The 18018-nt window shown below is 44.8% G+C and overlaps 1 protein-coding gene across 9 annotated transcripts in view; it reads left to right on the plus strand.

Moving 5' to 3' along the window:
• Nucleotides 1-18018, plus strand: part of FMNL2 (formin like 2) — a 320685-nt gene that overhangs the window by 299932 nt on the left and 2735 nt on the right. For 3 of the 9 annotated variants that reach the window (XM_047721718.1, XM_047721721.1, XM_047721726.1), the window contains 10 exons: nt 924-1048; nt 1675-1877; nt 3415-3649; nt 4519-4587; nt 4697-4777; nt 6134-6263; nt 8502-8665; nt 9611-9712; nt 12212-12310; nt 13010-13133. In XM_047721718.1, coding sequence (XP_047577674.1) covers nt 924-1048; nt 1675-1877; nt 3415-3649; nt 4519-4587; nt 4697-4777; nt 6134-6263; nt 8502-8665; nt 9611-9712; nt 12212-12310; nt 13010-13133 — 1332 coding nt within the window. Of the gene's footprint in view, nt 1-923; nt 1049-1674; nt 1878-3414; nt 3650-4518; nt 4588-4696; nt 4778-6133; nt 6264-8501; nt 8666-9610; nt 9713-12211; nt 12311-13009; nt 13134-15065; nt 15192-16752; nt 16847-18018 lie in introns of all 9 variants that reach the window. The other 6 variants (XM_047721719.1, XM_047721723.1, XM_047721722.1 and 3 more) reach the window with 3 other exon arrangements.

Genomic DNA, 18018 nt, shown 5'->3' on the forward strand with positions numbered 1-18018 from the left:
GAGACTTCTTTATGATGTGTAATGAATTCATGGAATTTTTAATGAATTTCCTTTTTTTTTAAAGCTCATTTCCCTGCAGTAAGAGGAGTTGAGGGATATCCCTCAAAGATAGATATCCCTTCTTCTCCATTAAGAGGTTTTCTGTGTTTTTCATGGGTTCATGGTGCCTTCTAGTCACATGTAACTGACTCTTGGGGAGAACTTGCTCTTTAAAGAAACAGGGAAGGGACCGTGGCCATCCTCAAAAAGCAATACTAATCCTGATTTCTGAGTACCCCTTCTGTCATCTTAAATCTTTTCTATTTTGAGCTGTTTGTGGCCCTTGACCTGGTTGAAATAGCTCAGTGTCAATATAATCCCCATTGTCAAAATGGTCCATGAGAATGCTTTGCTGCAACAGAAAGCTGGCCTTCTTGATGTTACATTCCTGGTGGTGTAGAGAGCTGCTGCCTGCAGTCTCTGATCGTCTTTAAAGATTGGTTTGGAAATATGAGTTCTAGAACCAAGAATATAGCATTTCACAGTCTGACTCACACTCACTAGTGTCCCAGAGCATGTGTTCTCCCTGCTGTCTAATAACATTATTAATCATTTTTGCTCCCCAATACTTTGTCTTAAGCATTGTCCTAACATTGTCGAGTGTATGGCAGTAATCCATTTGTCTACATTTAAAAAAAAAAAAAAATCAACCCCTGGCTGTTAGACAACTTTACCATCATGTTGCATCAGTCAACCAAATGATGCCCTCAAATTGCTGTAGCCAAAGCCAGGCGTGGTGTTTTCTGTGCTTATAAACACTTGGGTGCCTCTTGCCTGTGTTCCTCCAGTGTTAAAGTGTCATCTGCAAGGACTGTTCCCTGATTGTCCTTGAGGATCGTGGGGTTTTGGTGGAGTCTTAATTTCAACCTCTCTGACTTCTCTAGCTGTGAAAATAAAGAAGCCAATCAAGACAAAATTCAGAATGCCAGTTTTTAACTGGGTTGCCCTGAAGCCAAATCAGATCAATGGCACGGTCTTCAACGAGATTGATGACGAGCGGATCCTGGAGGTATCTTTCTCGTGGGTTAGGGACAGGGAGGGCTCTCTGGGCAGCAAAGCTGAAATGGGTGCTCTGCTAACCTGGAAGGTTCGGTGATACAATGTTAGTGTTTTAAATGCCTTGATGTAAGGAAGACAAGGCTTTTTATATTAGAGAATGAAATTGGACACTGTTTCGTAAGGTGGTTTCAAAACTGCGTTTAAGAAGTTATGTTACCATGGAGTGGTTATGATTCTGGAGTGGTTGTGATTGTCTTTAGTGAATGCCACAAAATATCTATCTGACATGAGCCCTGCCCTTCATTTATAAAAGGGCATAAAAAAACCCTTTATTGAACTCTCAGTGAATAAGAATTCAGTAATCGCACAGTCTGGTTTGATAGATAGTTCTAGTCTGTGGTGGCCAGCCCTGCAAGGTAAGTAGTGAAGAGCTGTTGAGTTGGCCAGATGGGATCAGTTCTCTAGTTGAGACGTTCATAGCTGTATGTGTGGCCTAAGTCGTGTTGTAGCACAAACAGGAAAATAGAGTAAGCCATGATCAAAGGCAATATTGAGTAGAAAAATTCAGTTCTTTGACGCTTATACTTAATTTTTAAGTGTAACCTGGTTTGCCTATCTCATCCCTCTCTACTCCAGGATTTAAATGTGGATGAATTTGAAGAAATATTTAAGACGAAAGCCCAAGGTCCTGCCATTGATCTGTCTTCAAGCAAACAGAAGATAACACAGAAGGGGTCCAACAAAGTGACATTACTAGAAGCAAATAGGGCCAAAAATCTTGCCATAACGTTAAGGAAAGCTGGAAAGACTGCCGATGAGATATGTAAAGCTATACATGTGTAAGTTCAGGACATTCTGGAACATTCAATCTAGTGAATTTAGGATAAAAATAAGGAAGTTATGATTTGTAGATAACAGAAATATCTCAATAGTAGGACAAGATGGAACAATTCTTGATGTCCACATACCAAAGTTTCCCTTTGTTACATATGTGTGATTTCAGAGTTGAATGGAATGCTAGCACTAAGGAGGCAGGCCAGAAATCACCCTTGGGAGTGCTGTACTTGAGTGAAAACTATTTTAGAAGAGTAACAACTGGATTGTGACATCATTTGTTAACTTTGTTAACATTGTTAACTGGGTTTGCTTTCCAGCAACTCATACCTATGAAGAGTGGAGAATTATGGATGCTAAGAAAAAGGAGAGACTGTTTGCTCTGGAGTGTCTGAATTTTCTCTTGATTTGTTGAACACAGATTTGATGGCATTTGTGGAATGATACAATTCAATGCCAGATGCAAATGTGATACAGATGCATATTTTAATTCATTACAATAGGAATGTGATTCCTGTTTCTCTTAGTAGCTTTCGGGAAATTTTAAAGTTCAGTTCTTTTCTTATCCCTGAACTGCAGAGAAGCATTTGTTTTATTTACTTTTCTATGAGAGGAATTTTTCTGCCCTTCTTGTGGCCATGATGACTTTCAAATATGACAAGGAACAAATATTTTAGGTGTGTTAGGAATGAATCCATTTTAAACTGGTATATTTAAATTTTGTAAATTTTGGTAAAAGATTCTTAGGGGACTGTATGACCCTCAGAAATCATTTGTTCCAATTTTGTGTCCTCAGTCAGGATCAAAATCTAATAGTCCAGTCTATCCTATATTCTGATGTCTGATGTTGAAACATAATAGGCAGTCTGGATTTTAATCTATATATGCTATATTCATCATGATGATTAGATGTAATTCTGTTATTTTTGCTGGACAAAGATTGTCCAGGGAAGATAACAGAGATTGTGGCAAATATTCTGTTTGTTCAAATTGAGCATATAGCTAAAAAAAGACCTGATACTCCTTCAAGGGATGTATTCATTTAAGCCAAAACATCCATTTAGTACAAGCATTTGGATACATTTATTTTCTAATGTAGAGAAAATAGCCCAGGCTGTTGGTTTAATTGAAAAATATTAGAGTTTACCAGATAGTCTGTAATTGTGTATGTAATATCAGTGTTGCTAATTAGCAGTACTTCATATGCCTTAAGAACCGTGTCCTTGAACCCCTTAACCGTCCGTTGCTTCAGCCTTCCTTCTTGTTCTTCCTGTCATTTACTGTTGATTTCTGGGGACTTAGAACTGTAGTACTAGGTTAAAAACCAAGTATGGCTGTTGTGTTAAGGTCTGGGTTCTCAGAAAGGACCACTGAAGCTGCTCATTGGGCGATCAGGAGCCAGTACGAGTGGTATCTTCCCCGTTCAGCTGTAGACACCATCGGTTCATTGTGTTGGTGCTTGACGAGCAGACCAAATGCTGTTGTGGTTGAACGGGTAGGAGGTTTTCTCTCTAACACTGACATGTCCACATTTGTCTTCAGATTTGACTTGAAGACATTGCCTGTAGACTTCGTAGAATGTTTGATGAGGTTCTTGCCAACTGAGAACGAGGTGAAAGTGTTTCGGCTCTATGAGCGGGAAAGGAAGCCCCTGGAGAACTTGTCAGATGAAGACCGGTTCATGATGCAGTTCAGTAAAATTGAGAGACTCATGCAGAAGATGACCATTATGGCCTTCATTGGGAACTTTTCAGAAAGCATTCAGATGCTGACTCCTGTGAGTGGACCACCTCAGGCAGGGGAGAGGGTCCAGAGATATAGAATCATTTTTTCTTTTTTAGTCTCTTCCAGAATTGTACTTCACACCATGGGCTGTAAAGACTCCTTCCCAGAACTTTCTAGATTGCATTTTTATTTTGGCCTTTTTTTTTTTTTTCACATTGTATATGCCAATTGAATGTGAAAATGGTGAATTTCCATTTTCCATATTGCTATTCTCCTCCATAGAATGCCATTTACTGTGTCTATGGACGCCCTCTGGGTTTCCACTTCAATACATGGGACTAGGAAAATCATTTTCTCAAACTTATTCCCCTCCTGAAGACACCAGTCCTCTGACTGACTGGGTTGGCAAGACTGAAAATGTTGTTTCTAAACACACTTTTGTTAATTACTGATTAAAGTAGCATGTCTGTTCACAACATGTTCTCAGGACTTCTGGAGGGTGATCATATTCCTTTGCTCTTTTGTTTTCATTCCTGGACAGCTCCATTGATTTAAAAATGCATTGTCTTACATGGTTCGAGGTAGTGGGCAGGGGATTGAGTTCTGCTAGAAAATGCTGTTGACTCCAAGCTCTGAGTCCCATCAGTCACAGATTTTTTGATGAGCAAGTTCTGACATTTCTTCTCATTTCAAATACTTCGAGAGAAGAGCTTGCATGTGAAGATACGGTCTCCTAAGACCCTAGCAGGACAACATAAATTTTTTACTTTGAGGAAAAACAGAATCTCAACATTAAAGTTTTAATCTAAATGCAGGTGTGTTTCTTCTGTGTTAAATTTTAGTTTCTAATTAGAGTTTCTTATTTTTAACATGTCTCTTTTTTTCTCTCCCCTCCCCGTCCTTCCTTTGAATGGAATCTAGCAACTGCACTCAATTATAGCAGCATCTGTTTCTATAAAGTCATCCCAAAAACTCAAGAAAATTCTGGAGGCAAGTGAAGTTTTCCTCATATACGCGTAGGGAAGAGCTGACTTGTCAGCCAAATTTCTTGGCCTGGGATGCTCTACTGATGGGCCTCTCTCTCTCTCTCTTTTTGTAGATCATCTTGGCCCTTGGAAACTATATGAATAGCAGTAAACGAGGAGCAGTTTATGGATTTAAACTTCAGAGTTTAGATCTGGTGAGTGAACTAAAAGAAATACAAGAGCTATATAAAGGACAAAACAGTTGGCAGAGACCATGTCCCAGAGTCCGCTTTTGGAAATGGGGGTAGGATGTTGTGATGAACATTGCTAGTTGGATGATCAATTGGTATAAATTTTCTGGAACATCATTTAGCATAGACATAGAACATTAAAAATCCTCATGCCCTTTTGACTCAGTGTTTCCATGTCTGGGACTCTTTCCTCAGGAATCTGAATTATGAATGCTTTATTTATTTTATAATTGCGGATAATAAGCGACAATATGAAGATCCAACATTTTGGGAAATTATTAACTATAACAATAGTTAATATGGTAAACTATTCTTTAACTCTTAGAATGTTTGTGAAGAATTTTCAAAGGAATGGATAATTTTGTGTCTGAAAAAGGGTGTAAATTGCATGGACTGATTGAGTTCACCCAAGTAAAATATGTAGGAAAAAACTGAATGGAAGTAGGTTAAGATATTAACAGAGAGGTTGGACAGAATTAGGGTTTTTTTTTCCAAAGTGCTTCTTTTTACTTTTCTGTATTTTCTCAATATATATATATATATTTTTTTCTAAACATGTATATATTCTAAATACATATATGTCATTCATATATATATATATATATATATATATATAAAATATTATATTTCTGGATGGAAAAGAGTGTGCAGCTTTTCAGTCATCTGATTTAGATGGGCAGGTCTAGAGAAAATCCTCTGTGGAATCCTCTCCCCCAAAGCTGTGTGGGGCTAACGTGGCTTCCACATGAGGAAGTTGGGCAGCGGGCTGAGTCCAGCCCTGGGGAGACACGGCTGTTTGGCAGGGAGTGTCCAGTGGAGTCCCAGTTCTAGCCCGAGAGGGGCATGTGTGGCAAGCCCCACTGCTGTGTGTCATGGAGGCTGGGGAAGGAGAACGAGCTGAGCTAGAATCATGCCGACTGTGCTATGGGAGTCCTGCCTTATGGGCAGTACCTGCACGCCCGCCTGTTCTATGCTCACTCCTCTGCTCCTTCACTCTGGAAAGCCCTCAAACTGGTGGCTTCCTACCTTTTGGCCAGGGGAGGTGGTGTGGCAGATGTGCAGTGGGGTGGTTTCAGGTGAGTGGAGATGTGTGTTGGAATCGTCCCCGACACCGAACATACCCCGGGAGAGAAGTCCTGTGGTCTCCTTTACAAGTCAGTGGGCTGGTTTAGCGAAGAACATGTCCAGGCTTGACCCTCCCATGGGAGGATTTTTTGGTCCACTTTGGGGTGTTGTACTCTGAGTGAAACGACGTCATGGGGGGTGGCAAGCTCCCCATCCTCCTTCGCTCTAACTAACCCGTATTCCTTTTGTTTTCAGCTCTTAGATACAAAGTCGACAGACCGAAAGCAAACACTGTTGCACTACATTTCAAATGTGGTAAAAGAGAAATATCACCAAGTATCCCTGTTTTATAACGAGCTTCACTATGTGGAGAAAGCTGCCGCAGGTACTTGGCTTTGGCTCTTCCTGCTACCCTTGGGGATCAGGTGCCTTTAATCATGGGTCCGGGGGCAGCCATCCCCGGCTTGACCCGTCTTTGGAACCCCTTTGAAAGGCAAGGCGAAAGTCTGAAGCTCTTGGCCTAGGTGCATAGGCCGTGGTGTTGCCCACACCTGGGAGCCGTAGCAACTAGGGACACAAGGGAGACCTCTCTGCATCCTCTGTACAGAGTCGGGGCTCTGGACCTTGGGCCACTTACCTCTTCCTTTCAGTGTCCTTCTCAGTGTGTTGCTCTTGTTGAAACAGGAGAGTGAAGATCTGAAAGTCACCCCCCAAGAAACACTTGAGTTTGATTTTGTGCTGTCCCACTTGCTCAGGTGTGGTAGTTCCCAACATTGTGCCTTTAGCATGAGCACAAGCTAAATTATCAGTACTTTGGGCTGTTACTTTGCCACAGCAGTTATGCATTTTCTCATTTAAATCATCAAGTGATTTTGGGGTAGCTGGCCTATAATGGGTACGTAATGGTATCCCTGAGTTACAGGTGAGAAAACTGACATTTTCAGAGGTTCCATAGCTTGTCCGAGGTTACAGGGGTAGAACGTGATAGAAACAGGACTAGAGCCCACATCTTCTCACTTGGTGTAGTGTCTAATGTAGCGTGTCCTCTCCAGAGATCATTTGGCTAGAAAAAGGAACCAGATGCACGTTGACCCCAGAGTTGGTTACATACTGGAATTCTCACATTAGGATCTTGAACCCTGAGCAGCCAAGGTGTTTATTATAAATTCACATTCCTGGGGCCTACTTCAGGCTTAGTGAATTGAATCTTTGTGGGCAAGGCTTTCTCTTACTTCCTCAAAGTAAACGGCTGCTCTGTTTGTGTTGTTACCACAGAGCACGCCGCCACACCACTCTTGCACACAAGATTTCTCAGATTTTATTGTAACAGTTTGCATGTCCATTCCAACCTGTGCATTTATGAATGTAATCGAGTTTTCATTATAATTCCCATAGGCCCTTAGCAAATTGCTGGAGGGCAGAGGTAAATGAGTGAGGGAATGAAAGAGATGATGTGGTGCTAACTGGGGACAGATGCCCAGGGAGCTCTAGTGGAGGCGCCCAGGCAGGAGGGACAGAGGCAAGCCGTACTGATGTTTTGACTGTGAAGGGCTGTGAGGTGCAGGCTGTGACAGACCCCCTGAGGTCAAGGATCAGGAGGCAGTGATTTTCCTCCTTCCAGGCTTCTCTTTGCCTAAATTAGGGATTCTTTAGCATCACAATTAATAAAATTGTGCCAGCAAAAATTTTTGTTTTGGCCGTTTTGTTTGGCCCAACTGCGATTCCCCAGAAGCGCTAGAAAAAATCAGGGAAGATGGAGTTCCAGATGGAGGTTCTCTGGCTGAGTTGTTCTCTGGCTGCCAGGTAAACTGACATGGAATCTTTATACCCTCACTCCTTTGTCCAGTCACTCCTTTGCCAATCCAGTGAGCCTTTCGGAGTCCCTGCGGTGTACTGGGCAATGTCCTAATAAGCACTGAGGAGTCGAAGTTGAGTAAGACTGTGAGTCTAGCAAGGGAAAAACCTGACTGCCTCATGGAATTCATCCACTTGCAGAGCTGAGTTGGGCTGCAGGGGGCCAGAGGGAGGGCCCAGAAGGTACCAGGAAGGTACCTCCGGGAGGGTGGCCACACAGGAGATGGAAAGGTTGGTGCTGAGAAACCCTTCTGAAGCAGGAAAGGGTTCTTTGGGAAAAAGAGGCTGTCCCAGGTTGCTTGTTTTCTGGTGGGCAATGGTACTCAAATTGGACATCTCAATGCTGCCCCCTGCTGGAGAGCCACGGGAATGTAAATGACGTCGGAGTGCAGGAGGATCAGATCTTGGGCCGCCACACAGTTAAGGAGACTCTGAGCCTACAGACCAATAGGTTCTCCTCTCCCGGATAATGGGATAGCTGGGTATAGTCCCCGGATGTGGAGTCCACGTAACCTGTTTATGCTGTTTGTTGTTGTTGTTGGCAAATTGAGCTAATAGTGCAAATGAATTAGTGCGTATATGGAAGCTAATGCAGTGCAGAGTAGTGAGCAGTAGTAAGTTATTCATATGGTAAGGTCTCTGCTCCGAAAGATCTAAGGCCCTAAGGCCCTAGGGTCTAGTGACCCTAGGAATCCACTGAGAAATGGGCATACCAGCCAGACTCGCTGTGGTTTTGACATTCACGGGGACATTGCTGTCTCTGCTTCAGTCTCCCTTGAGAATGTTTTACTGGACGTCAAGGAGCTCCAGAGGGGCATGGACTTAACCAAGAGGGAGTACACCATGCACGACCACAACACGCTGCTGAAGGAGTTCATCCTCAACAATGAGGGGAAGCTGAAGAAGCTGCAGGATGACGCCAAGATTGCACAGGTAAGGAGCTGTGCCCTGGCCACGCATAGGGACGTGTTTGGATCCCTTAAACCCACTTGGGTGCTGGCCTGGCTCTGGGGGAACATTGTCCTCCGTCTGCAGTGGATTTCTTCATTAGCTAATGACTCCCTTGGGTGAGCTCTTTCTGAATAGTGTCCCTGTTCTGTTCACTGTCCTCTTCTGATTTGGAGTCTTCACCCTGTTCTGTAGAGGTCCTCCCTCTCTCTTGCCCCTCTCTTCTCACTCCTAGGCTCCCTCTGCATGAGGCCGGGATTCATTTCGGCCAGTGTGTGTCGTTCCTGTGCTTCACGAAGCACTTTTCCTTCCCAGCGTGTTGGGTTTTTGTGGGCCTTGGCCTCGAAATCTCATGCTACACCAAGAGTTAAGTTTACAGCCTTGAAAAATAGCCCAAGTGGACTGCATGCCATCACAGAAGGGAAAGCAGTGTGTGGTGGGGACTCAATGCAGATGGGGTGGGATGGCTTCCAAACAAGGCTGTCCTGTGCCAGGAAAGCGTTTAAGCAGAGACCTGAGTGTCCCTGAGGTGGGGACACTGTAAGGCACATTGAAGCAGCCAGCAGGGATCAGAGTCGGAGTGACTTTTGAGATCCCTTCTAACCCTGTCTTCCGTGGCCTTAGGAAGCTCTTGAAAGAGGTAGTTCTTCGTGTGTGTGTGTGTGTGTGTGTGTGTGTGTGTAAGAGAGAGAGAGAGAACTTATGTAGAAACATAGTTGGTCCCAGAGATGAATCCCGTGTGGCACTGTTGCCTTCTGCTCACTTTTGCCTCGGTGTTCAGAGGACCCAGGAGACCCCAGAGGGTCGTGGGGGTGGGAGGGGGCCGCAGGAATGCTGTGGCAGTGGCTGGATCCCCCCTGCTGCTCTTCCCCCGGAGGTCAGGTTCACATGCTGGACTTTATGAAACTTGAGGAGTTTGCTTCTTTACAGGATGCTTTTGATGATGTGGTGAAGTATTTTGGAGAAAACCCCAAGACAACTCCACCCTCTGTCTTCTTTCCTGTCTTTGTCCGGTTTGTGAAAGCCTATAAGGTAAATAGGAGTGTGGGGTCCTTTCAAGCCTTCCTTGGTGCTGGTCGTCAAGGGGGTGTCCTCCCAGAGCTGCGTCTGGTCTCCGGTCTCTGCTGCTGTGTGGCGGCCTCCCATGTTCCTTCAGGCAGCAGATCTGGGAGGTCAGTGTGAGTCCAGACAGTCTCCAGTCCTGGGGCGTGTTCCTGGGGCCCTCAGCCCACCATGCTCCCTGTCTCCAGCCAGCCAGGCCTGTGGTTCAGCCTAAAGACAAAAGCTCTTGACTGCCCTTTGGGGCAGAGAAGACACTCCAGAACCATCCCTTCCTCACTGACTGTTCACTCCTGTGGGGCCGGGTGAAGGACTTAGAAACTCCAGGCTTCCCATGTGGTTGTTGGACAGGTGAAAGGAGTGGCCTCTGGCCTATGGCAAGGGTACTGTAGCTGAGGTCAGGGACATCCTGCCTGTGCGTGTCCTGCCCAAGCCGTTAGGTCATCTAGACCAGTATTTCTCTGGTGTGGACTGAAAGATGGTGCTAGGAAGAATGCTTGTTGTCTGTTTTCTCATCTGGACCAACAGTGGCCCTTCCTTTAAATAGCCTGTTTGGCACAATCCAGAGCTATGGTCTTGAAAAAGCATGTGACCCAAAGAGGCATGTGTTGGAAGAATTTGTTCCTTGAGAAAGAATAAGTGGGGGTGGGGGGGGTGGGGGGAGGTGGTTGTTAGCGGCTGTTAGTGCCCTTAGGAGACATTGCAGGCTGTGCTCGCCAAGGTTGTCAAGTATAACCTCAGTAACGTTGGTGGAGGAAGGAGGAGTGTGATTATAGGGGAGGAGGGATGAGGCTTTTTTTTTTTTTTTTTAAGATTCTATTTACTTTGAGGGAGAGAACATGAGCAGATTTGTGGGGGAAGAGGGAGAGGGAGAAGCAGACTCCCACTGTGCAGGGAGCCTGTTGTGGGGCTCAATCCCAGGACCCTGGGATCATAACCTGAGCCGAAGGCAGATGCTGGAGAGCCACCCAGGTGCCCCAGGTCATCTACATTTTTGAGAAAGAATCTCTTGGATATAGTGGGTCACTTCTCTAGCTCCAGAATCGTCCTTTGGCCTTTTCCTGAAATTCAGAAAGTTACATTATTTATCTATCAGCAAGCATGGCTTCGCGTGGCAGTGATGTCACAAGCTGTTTGCAGAAGGGAAAGGGAGGCTGAACCCAAACACAGGACAGAGACCGTGCGTAGGACACTGGAGGTGGTCTCTGGTCCCCAGCCACTGCTAACCATGGTGCTCGGGGTTCACTGGCTGGAAATGCCTGTGTCCTGCAGACATGACTCACAGTGATTCTTGTTATGTGCTGGGACCACATTTCTTCACATAAAAAACTGTGAGTCTGAGGTCTGTAGAGAAAAATATGGGCTATTTTTAAATTGTAGAATATCAATTGGGAAGTGGGTCTGGTTGGTCCCAAAGCCCGATACTTCAGCAGGGGTATAGCAAAGGAAAAAGCAAAGTTCCTTGGTGATCTGTGTGGGGTGGCACAGGTCAGAGCCTGTCAATGAGCCCCTTCCACATTGTCGTTTCACCCCGTGTCCTGTTAGTGGGCTCTGAGGGGTCTCTGTCAGGCAGTGACAATGTGGGATGTTTTACTGGCCATAGATACTGCACGATGATTGACTCCCAGGCTAACAGTGACCTGGGGACCTTTTGGGCAGACACTGGGGTTGTAGGATGTCATCCCTCCTTTTGCTTCCCAAGTCTGAACCAGAACGTAACTTAAGGCGGAAGTAAAGGAGTCCAAAATGTAAACTTTATTCCTGATAATAGCTGGACTGGAGGGTGTGGTGAGTGTCTGTGAGCTTCTACCTCAGCCCTAAACTAGATAACTGACTCTAACGCTTCACAGCGAGACCGTTAGAAGTCTCTTTAGGGAGGTTGGCTTCAAAGCAGAGAATGTGCAGGAGGGCTGAGCAGACGTGAGCCTGTCTTGATTTTCTGTCCCAAACTCATCAGACTTGTCACTCTGTGGCCCTTGGGAAGGAGTGAGCTGTGGGGTGAGACCCCCTGGAGGAAATAAGAGGCAGGGGAATGGAGGTTTTCCCCTAACAATGGGCAGAAGGAGAGGAATCTGAACTCTTGCTTTTGGAAAAACTATAGGTAGGTGGACAGGTTCTGGAAGCAAAACAAGCTCACATGGAAATCCCAGAGCAGAGCTGCCTGGATAGTTTCCATCCACGCCTCTGGGACGGGCTGAGAAGCAGTGTGTGGGGGGAGGTGGGTGGGGGGGTGGTCCTCAGGAAAGACTTTCTGGACAAGGTACATCATGATTGCTGGATGTTGAGGAGATGTGATAGAGACCAACAGGGAAAGCCCGAATCAGAGTCCCCGATAAGCCTAAATGTAGATCTTGTCCCTTCCCCTCCACTCTGATGCCTGGCTCGCCAACATTCTCTTAGGAGCCACTTTAAAATACCTTGATGGCTGTCATTTCCACGGACTAATCTTTGGGTTCCTTTGACTTTGCCCAGCAAGCAGAAGAGGAAAATGAGCTGAGGAAAAAGCAGGAACAAGCCCTCATGGAAAAACTCCTAGAGCAGGAAGCTCTGATGGAGCAGCAGGATCCAAAGGTGAGATGTGGCCAGGGCCTGAGACGGCCTCGTCTGAGCCAGCAGGGAAGGGGGGCGAACGCCAGACCTGCACGCATGCCTGAGGCTTTCCGCCAGGGCTTGGAAGCGGGGCTTGTGGATTTGTTGTTCATTCTTTGTTCCGCACACAGTAGAAGGAAGTGAAGAACAGGTGTGTGCAGCTTTTCCGGGCGTACAGAGATCAGGAACTTAAGTCTTGTGGCTGTACAGCGAGGCCACGCCAGGTAGCCCGATGAGAACCTGCGGGGGGGCCCAGGGAAGGCTTCACGGGGTCGCCCTTGGTGCAGCCTCCATGGCTGGCTGCTTCACTCTGAGGACCGGGATGGAGGATTCCCAGGAGGGAAGCAGCTCGGGTGCAGGCCACAAGGGCTGGAAGTCAGGGTGTTCTTCATCCCCATCCTCTGCACCAAAGCTTGAGAAATGGATGGTTGTCCCCCGCTGCCTCTTGTAGCTGGACGATCCAGCCTTCCCGGCTGGAGTTCTGCGTGGTTTTCCCAGAAAGTTTTTTTTCCCCCAGAAGCTTTCTGAGTGTTTCTCTGAGCAGGATGTTGGGATGGGGCTGCTTGTGTTTTTGGCTGAGGCTGCTTGTTGGTAACAGAATGCTCAGACACAGTTTGGATCTTCTCAAGCCCCCCATGGGTGCTGGTCCCACTCATCTCTGCCATCCTTCTTTCTCCTCAGTCTCCTTCCCACAAATCAAAGCGGCAGCAGCAGGAATTAATTGCAGAATTGAGAAGGCGACAAGTGAAAGATAACAGACATGTATATGAAGGAAAAGACGGTGCCATTGAAGACATTATCACAGGTAAAAGATATTTTCTCCTAGTGGCCCGTAGAGACCCCGCTGATCCTGCCCATAGTGGACCCCTTCCACAGCTTGCTACTTTTGTTCAGAATTTATGAGGTCTTCACGTGACTTGATGCAGACCCAGAATTATGGGGAAGGATTTCATGCTAGTGTTGGAAGTAGATTTCTAATAGCCTGTATACCGCCTTTCAGAAAACCGCAGCACTCTCTGAGAACTCTTTCCTCATTATCATTGGAACCCCACAGACTTCACCAGGCTCCTCCTCCTCCTGATGGTTTTCCACTGTCTTGGGTTTAGTTCCCTGCTCCATTTTCTACCTTGTGGCCCCTCCCACCCACCTGCCTGACTAATAAGTACCACAGACAAGGCCCATGCAGGGTTGAGTACTAACCACGGTCAGTGCAGGTTTTTCCAGCATGCTCTTCAAAAGCCTTTTTTACTCATTCAAAGTAACTGAAGACAAGAGGAAATCAGGAGCTAGAGCTTTTGTTCTGATAGGCCAACAGGCTTCTCAGGCTGCTCAGCTAGGAATGAGTGGTGTCTAACCCAGCTTGGTCCTTGTCTGATTAAATTGTACCTTAATGCTTGCTGCTTGAATCCATTCTCCAGAGATTCTGCATTCTCTTATAGTTGGGACAATAATTGGAGCCACTGTCTGTGGCATTGGTTGCAAGTGACTTTCATGTCTGTTGCATATGAATACTGTTTTTTTTTTTTTTTTTTTTTTTTTAGCTTCCAAGATACTTACCACTTTTTTATTGTAGAGAATTTTAAAAATACACAATGCAAAAAAGTACAGAGAACAGCCCGAGGAGTTTTGTATACCCATCATCTTTTAACAATTCTCAACTCATGGCCAGTCTTGTTACATGTCTGCTTCTACCTGCTCCCCATTCCCCAATCTCTGGGATTATTCTGAAGCAAATCTAAGACCTACAATTTCATCTGTATTTCAGTGTATGTGTCTTCAAAAGATAAGGACTCTATAATAAAGCAAACAAACATAGCCAGAGTATCATTGTCACACACCTCCAAAACAAACAACTTTTTAACATCAAGTACACATTAGTCACATGTCCCCAGCTGTCCTAATTCTTTAAGAATGTAACTCTCAGAATTTTGATGTCTCATTTTTTGTGAATAGCTTACCATCATAATTAGGGATCCCCAAAGCCAAAACCATCATTTTTGTTCACCAGTTCAGACCCAAGGAAATAAAATAGGTACATAGATCACTAACAGGAAGTCAATAAGAGTTTCTGGCCTAGCGTAAAGCAGTCTCAGTCATCAGTGGCTAGGTAAGTGGCTGGTAACATTCCTGTGTCTGTGTATGGCGCACACACAGTCTGTACATGCGTGCCTGCCCGTGTCTCCTCGTTCACTCTGCATTGGTTCGCACATGGCCCCTCAGGTAAAGTCCCCCATTGTTGGGCACCTCTCTTTGTTTCCCTGGCACTGAGGGAGCTGCTCTGCTCTCAGCAAGACTAAGAGCAGGTCTTTCGGGGCTGAGCACCTATTTGACTCAATGCCGCAATAGGATTAATTTGTTGGGAGAGAAGCATCTAGCCTCAAACAGCAAGAGCTCCTTTTCCAGTAGGCTGTTCTCCATCTTGGTGACCCCTGGGTTGTCAAATGAGCAAAATGTACGTTATCTATTTGCCTGATCTCACCGTTAAGCTGCTGCTGGAGGTGAATGAGTATCTGCTTACAGATCCTACAGTTTTTATTCTCTTTAAAATATTTTCCGTTTTCCATCCGCCAAGCCCCAGACTGAGAACTGTTTTAGACTTAATGAACTCACTTGGGTGTACATTGCCTTTCCCCGTCTCCAGGTATGATTAACAAAGCACTAACCGTGTACTAATGTGATAGATCCTCGCTTTTTACTCTCTTCTGTTTGTCTTATTTGGCTGTCATTTTCAACGCAGTGCTGAAGACTGTGCCCTTTACCGCTCGCACCGCCAAGCGTGGCTCTCGATTTTTCTGCGAACCTGTTCTTACTGAGGAATACCATTACTAAACTATTACTCTTTCTCACCCGATGCTCTTAAAAGGTTGCTACAGATTTTTTGACCTCTTATGCCCCTCTGTATGTCTGCTAGGACCCCCCAAGATGCTAGCATGGCATCTCCATCTCCGCCATGTTGTAGTTTATGTTGCCTTCACACTGCATGGTTTTGCACGTCTGTCATTACTGTTAGCTCACTGCCACTTTCCTATGTCTGTGAATCCACATGCCTGTGGTGGTCTGAATGTGTGTGAGTTGAAATAATAGAATTGCTTGTAGAAATTTTTAGAATAGTGTAAATAGAGCATGACTTTTGAGAATTAGCACTAGGATCAGCAGCTGAGTGGTTATAAGGCTTTTGGGCTAGTGCCTTTGAGTGCAAAATGATAGTCATTAATAACAATAACTAACTATACCTAATATTTATTGAGCACTTGCTGTGTTTTAATAGGTTTACAGATATTAAACCAGCCTCCTTTCTGTATTCAGTTAGCATGCTTTGATAATAAAATGAGCTGTGTGCAAGTGCTCAGGAATGCAAAGTGCCCAGAAGTTGAAAAATGATTTCCAGAAAGAACTGTGAACCACACAGTTGTAAATTGGGACTTTCTTAACTGTTTTATATCATCTATAGCCATCACCCACAGTGTGAAGCTCACGGTACAAGCGAGGAACCCTTGGTGCATAGAAGTCTGTATAAGTTGATATAGGCAATCCATAACGTTATACCCAGCCTTTTTTCCTTCTGGGTGTCATGCCCAAGTTCAGTTACCAGCAGTTCTACATTGGAGCGGGGCTGTGAGGCAGAAAGTGAAAACAAAGGTTTTAGGAACTCCCCATAGTCTCTCATTCACACTTCTTCACTGCGACTCTGTTCCATGTCAAATCCAGGGTATTTCTCTTGTGATGAGATGATATCTGGACCTGCTTTTTTGGTTAGGAGGGTGGCATCCAGAAATAGTAATAGCAAATACCTATTATTGGAAAATGCCACTATTCTTAGAAAAAAAAAATCCCAATATTTTCAAGAAGTAAACTGCTTGCCCTTGGTTCCTGATGGCTAGATAAGAAACTTCTTTGCAGTGTCCAGCTGAATAGAAGAGGGACAAGGGAAGCCCATACTCTAATTAGAAATAGCTATTATGTAACTCCCACGTTGAGATTGACATGGAACAGGTTAGGTGTTTGTTTTGTGGCATTAACTCTTCTGTGAATTATACTTGTTATGTATGTTCCTCTGCCTCTGACGATCTCAAGAGGATGTGGTGCGTTGTTGCTTGCTCTGCAGCATACTTACCCACCTGTGCTTATTAACAAGGCTAGACACTGTCATCTGCTCAGCTAATGTTCCTGTCAGTTTTGTGGCTGGACTATCATTCTGGAGCCAAACTTCAAAGCAGCTTGGATTTGGGTGGTCAGAGAAGGGGGTGGGAAGACACTCTGATCTTTCCCTTGTTTTATCTAACACCTCTTGTATTAATGGCCTCCCATTCTCCTCCCCTGTTGGCTAACATGCCGGGTATGTTAAGCACTAAGTTGAATTGCTTTCCATTTTCATCCCATTTTTACTTAACCATCATTTTGTGTTTTTGTTTTTTTCTGTTTAGCCTTAAAGAAGAATAATATCACTAAATTTCCAAATGTTCACTCGAGGGTAAGGATTTCTTCTAGCACACCGGTGGTGGAGGATACACAGAGCTGGCAAGCATCACTTTTTACTTAGCTTCCTCCTCTCTCTGTATGCAGATCAGTGATTTCAATCTATGGCTGAGGGTAATACTGGTGAGAGTCTGACAAGGGAGAAGTTTTTGTAACCTCACATTCCAGTGATGTGAGGCAGAGCCTCTCTGTTGGACTCTTTGTGGCCTGCTTCCAAATTATCAAGTGTGATGGCTTGGGCAAGGGTATTTGCTGATGATTGTACTTGCTTTGGGTGCCAGGCTGTCTTTCCCTTACTGTTTTCTTGGCCTCTGAGTTAATCAGTTAACCCCTTTTGATTTGAGGAAACTGAGAGCAAGTCCTGGCCAGGGAACGTGATCTATAGCCTTTGAAGAAAGATTTGGATCTTCAGACCCAATTGTTCAGAAGACTCAGGAATTAAAGAGCTACAAGTCATCACATACCCTTAGCCAAAAGTGGAATTCTGACCTTGCCTTATCATTCTGGGCAAGAAGCAGAAGCTTGAGAGGATTATGGCATGTATAAAACTTCTTCCCTTGAATTTAGAAAGAGTGAGGCAGGGTGACTAATTGCAAGGAGTTGGGATTGGTGGGGACTATGCTGAACCTGAGAGCATAGGTCTCAGCACTCACTCAGCTCATTTCTTTTTGCCATGTGAAAATCTGGGCTCAGTATTGCCAGACCCTCCAGTTATCCAAGGGAAGTCAGAAACCCTCTTTTTAAATACTAATTATCTATTAAAAGATCAGGAAATTGTATTTAAAAGTATAAGTTGGGGTCTAAACATTTTATAGGCCAGATATGGCCCATTGGCTCCATTTTCAAGCTACTGAGTAGGTAAAGGAATTAAAAAATTCTGTTGTTGTTTATGTTTCCCATTTCAAAGATAGAATGTCTAATAGAAGTCAACAAGGTGAAGGGAAATAAATACTAAGTAAATGAAACAGTGGGGCGGTGGGGGGGGGGGGGGCGTGGGCGGAGTACACCGCCTACCCTGACCCAGTCAGAAGCAGCTTACCTGCTGGCTAGGCTACCTACCTTAAGTATTCATTAAGAAAGCATGATTTCATATTAAGAATGTTTACATAGAATAAAATGTCTTTGTTCAGCCCACTGTATTCTACTAGAACAGTGCCTGCTTGAACCAGTATGTAGTGGTTGAGTCATTCATTCAACAAGGGTTTCTTGGTTTT

Source organism: Lutra lutra, chromosome 3 (assembly GCF_902655055.1).
Source record: "Lutra lutra chromosome 3, mLutLut1.2, whole genome shotgun sequence".
Lineage (NCBI taxonomy): Eukaryota > Metazoa > Chordata > Mammalia > Carnivora > Mustelidae > Lutra > Lutra lutra.